This window comes from Arachis ipaensis, chromosome B1, assembly GCF_059453495.1.
Source record: "Arachis ipaensis isolate K30076 ecotype BB chromosome B1, ASM5945349v1, whole genome shotgun sequence".
Classification (NCBI taxonomy): Eukaryota; Viridiplantae; Streptophyta; class Magnoliopsida; order Fabales; family Fabaceae; genus Arachis; species Arachis ipaensis.
In genome coordinates, this window is record NC_142436.1 from 27,927,858 (window position 1) to 27,930,878 (window position 3,021).

A 3,021-nucleotide genomic window follows, 5' to 3' on the forward strand; every position below is an offset into this window, starting at 1 on the left:
GTCCGTGATGGGAGCGTTCAAGACCGTTCTTGATGGCCGGATAGTTGACCTCGAGTAGCTTTATCTCTTTGTAATTTTGTATTTTTGTCTTGAGACTTGGCTTGTTTTTTGGATATTTTGGTTTGGCCGTGGGCCGTGTAACCGTGACTTCGTAACTCCGGATTTCGTTAAATGACTTTTTCAGCCGTTCGGGCCTTTTTGTATATTCCGTTTAAGACTGTTCCGTTTTTTGGTTTATTTCATTCCGTTTGGGATGAGCGGACCGTCGTGTGGTCGTATTTTCGTGGATATCCGTGTGTTGGGCCTGGGGGGTGATCGGTCCCCCAGTCGTGGCCGTAATTTTGTTCCGTATTTGGGACATCTTAAAATTGAAGAATTTAGGGATAGCCTTTTAATGGAATTTTATTGATGGGTGGGCCTCGTTAAAACCCTCCGTCTTTGGGGGGAAAGAGTACCTGGGATTGATACTTAAGCAATTTTCAAGAGTTGTAAAATGGGAAGATAAGCAAATTTGAGAGTTGTAAAATGGGAAGATACATGAACAAGTAAAAAGGGGTGACCTAGTTAGGTCGGTCTAGGTGTAGTATCGCCGTAAATTTGCGGCGTTCCAGGTCCTTGGGACTTCGTCGCCGTTAAGCCGTTCGAGTTTGTATGCTCCTTTTCCGATTACCGCCTTGATTCTGTATGGTCCTTCCCAGTTGGGGGTGAGTTTCCCTTCTCCTGGGGTCGGAGACCGATGTCATTTCGTCGTAGGACGAGATCGTTGGTCGTGAATTCTTGTCGGATGACGCCATGGTTATATCTTAAGCTGATTCTCTGTTTTAGGGCTAGCTCTTTGATATGAGCTATGCTTCTTTCCTCGTCAATGAGGTCTCGTTCTGCTTCTTCGTCGTTACCGCCGACCGTTTTTCTGGGGCTTGGGTCTCCGATTTCTACCGGGATGACCACTTCCACACCGTATGTTAATCGGAAGGGTGTTTCTCCCGTGGTCATTTGCGGTGTGGTTCGGTATGACCATAGGACCGATCCGAGTTCGTCGGTCCATAGTCCTTTGGCTTCGTCGAGCCATTTCTTGAGTCCCTTGACGATTATTTTGTTTGCGGATTCTACCTGTCCGTTTGTTTGGGGGTGTTCTACCGAGCTGAAACGGTGAGATACGCGTAGTCCTTCTAAGAATTCTCTGAACTTTTTGTCAGCAAATTGGGTTCCGTTGTCCGAGGTAACTATCTCGGGGATCCCGAATCGGGTGATGATCTGTCGCCAGAGGAATTTACGGCATTGGGCTGCCGTTATGGAGGCTAGGAGTTCGGCTTCGATCCACTTGGTGTAGTAGTCTATGGCGACGATGAGATACCGGAGTTGACCGGGTGCCGTAAGGAAGGGTCCGACGAGGTCGATCCCCCAGGTGCCGAATGGCCGTTCTGTCGATATGATGCTGAGCTGGTGTGGCGCGGCTTGGTGGATATTGGCGTGCCTTTGGCATTTGTCGCAGCTTTTAACTATTTGTATGGAATCCCGGATAACCGTGGGCCAGAAGTAGCCTGCTCTGATGACTTTTTGGGCTAATGTTTTGCCTCTGACGTGGTGGCCGCAACAACCTTCGTGGATTTCGCGGAGTATGTACTCCGTGTTCTCGGGTTCGACGCATTTGAGCAGGGGTTGCGAGAATCCGCGTTTGTATAGCTGTCCTGTGACAACGGTATAGTTGGCGGCTTCCCGTTTTATTCGTTTTCCCTCTTTGGGATCCGGCGGTAGTGTTCCATCAAGGAGGTACTATAGGATAGGGTAGGTCCAAGATTCTTGGTTCGAGAGTGTCAGATGAGCGTTGGTTGTCGTTGACACGGAGGGTGACTTGACGACTTCCTGGATTAGCGATTTGTTATCGTGTCCTGGTTTGGTACTGGCTAGTTTGGAAAGTAGGTCTGCCCTGGCGTTTCGTTCCCTAGGGACATGCTGTATGGTAACTCGCTCGAATCCTTCTTTTAGTTTGTTTACCTTGGCGAGGTGCTGTTGGAGTAGGGGATCTCGTATCTGGTAGTCTCCGTTGATTTGGGAGCTGACTACCTGTGAGTCGGTGTTTACCTCTAGGACCTTTGCTCCGACTTCCCGAGCTAGGGCTAGGCCTGCCAGGAGGGCCTCGTATTCTGCCTGGTTGTTTGAGACTGGGAATTCGTATCGTACTGATTGTTCGATTACGACTCCGTTCTGACTTTCGAGAAAGACTCCGACACCTCCAGAGGTGACGTTCGATGAGCCGTCAACATGTAGTTTCCACGATTCGGGGGTGGAGTTTCCTGGGGTCATCTCGGTGATAAAGTCGGCCATGGCCTGTGCTTTGATCGCGTACCGGGGTTCGAACTTGATTTGGAATTGAGATAGTTCGATGGACCACGCTAACATTCTTCCCGCAAGGTCGGGTTTTTGTAGTACTTATTTGACCGCCTGGTCGGTTCGGACCGTCAAGGGGTGGGCCTGGAAGTATTGTCGCAGGTGCCGGGAGGCCGTGAGGAGTGTAAAAGCTAATTTTTCTAGTCGTGAGTAGCGAGTTTCTGCTTCTTGCAAGACTTTGCTTATGAAGTAGATAGGTTCTTGTTCCTTTTTCATGTTTTCACGGATGAGTGCTGCTGCGAGTGCCTCTTCCGTAATGGAGAGGTACAGGTAGAGTGTTTCCCCTATTTGGGGTTTGGCAAGGATTGGTGGTTCCGCTAGGACTTTCTTGAAATGCTGGAATGCTTCTTCACACTCCGTCTCCCATTTAAAAGGGGCTCCTTTTTTCATTAGTTTGAAGAAAGGGATCGCTTTTTGAGCCGATGCCCCGAGAAAGCGTGATAACGCCGTCAATCGGCCGGTGAGTTTTTGGATGTCTTTGAGTTTTTTGGGCTCGTCATTTCGAGGACGGCGCGACATTTCTCCGGGTTTGCTTCAACTCCGTGTTGCGTGATCATAAAGCCGAGGAACTTCCCTGCCTCCATCCCGAAGGCACATTTTGCCGGGTTGAGTCGCATTTGGTGCTTTCGTAGG

General features: G+C 49.5%; 1 protein-coding gene across 1 annotated transcript; it reads right to left on the bottom strand.

Moving 5' to 3' along the window:
- Nucleotides 1–666: 666 nt before the first annotated feature.
- LOC148576050 (uncharacterized) lies at nt 667–2,325 on the bottom strand. The gene is made up of 3 exons (XM_088502663.1): nt 1,996–2,325; nt 1,525–1,773; nt 667–1,254 (listed from the first exon to the last, which is right to left on the bottom strand). The coding sequence occupies exons 1-3, from the start codon at nt 2,323–2,325 to the stop codon at nt 667–669; spliced, it is 1,167 nt and encodes a 388-aa protein (XP_088358789.1).
- Nucleotides 2,326–3,021: the final 696 nt, after the last annotated feature.

What these genes read in the sequence shown, in the direction of transcription:
- LOC148576050 (XM_088502663.1), bottom strand. Translation starts at nt 2,325, where the DNA reads ATGGCCGACTTTATCACCGAGATGACCCCAGGAAACTCCACCCCCGAA. An exon ending in TCCAACAGCACCTCGCCAAG is followed by an intron (nt 1,774 to 1,995) that starts GTAAACAAACTA and finishes CCTATCCTATAG; the next exon opens with TACCTCCTTGATGGAACACT. An exon ending in CAGGCTACTTCTGGCCCACG is followed by an intron (nt 1,255 to 1,524) that starts GTTATCCGGGAT and finishes CTCTGGCGACAG; the next exon opens with ATCATCACCCGATTCGGGAT.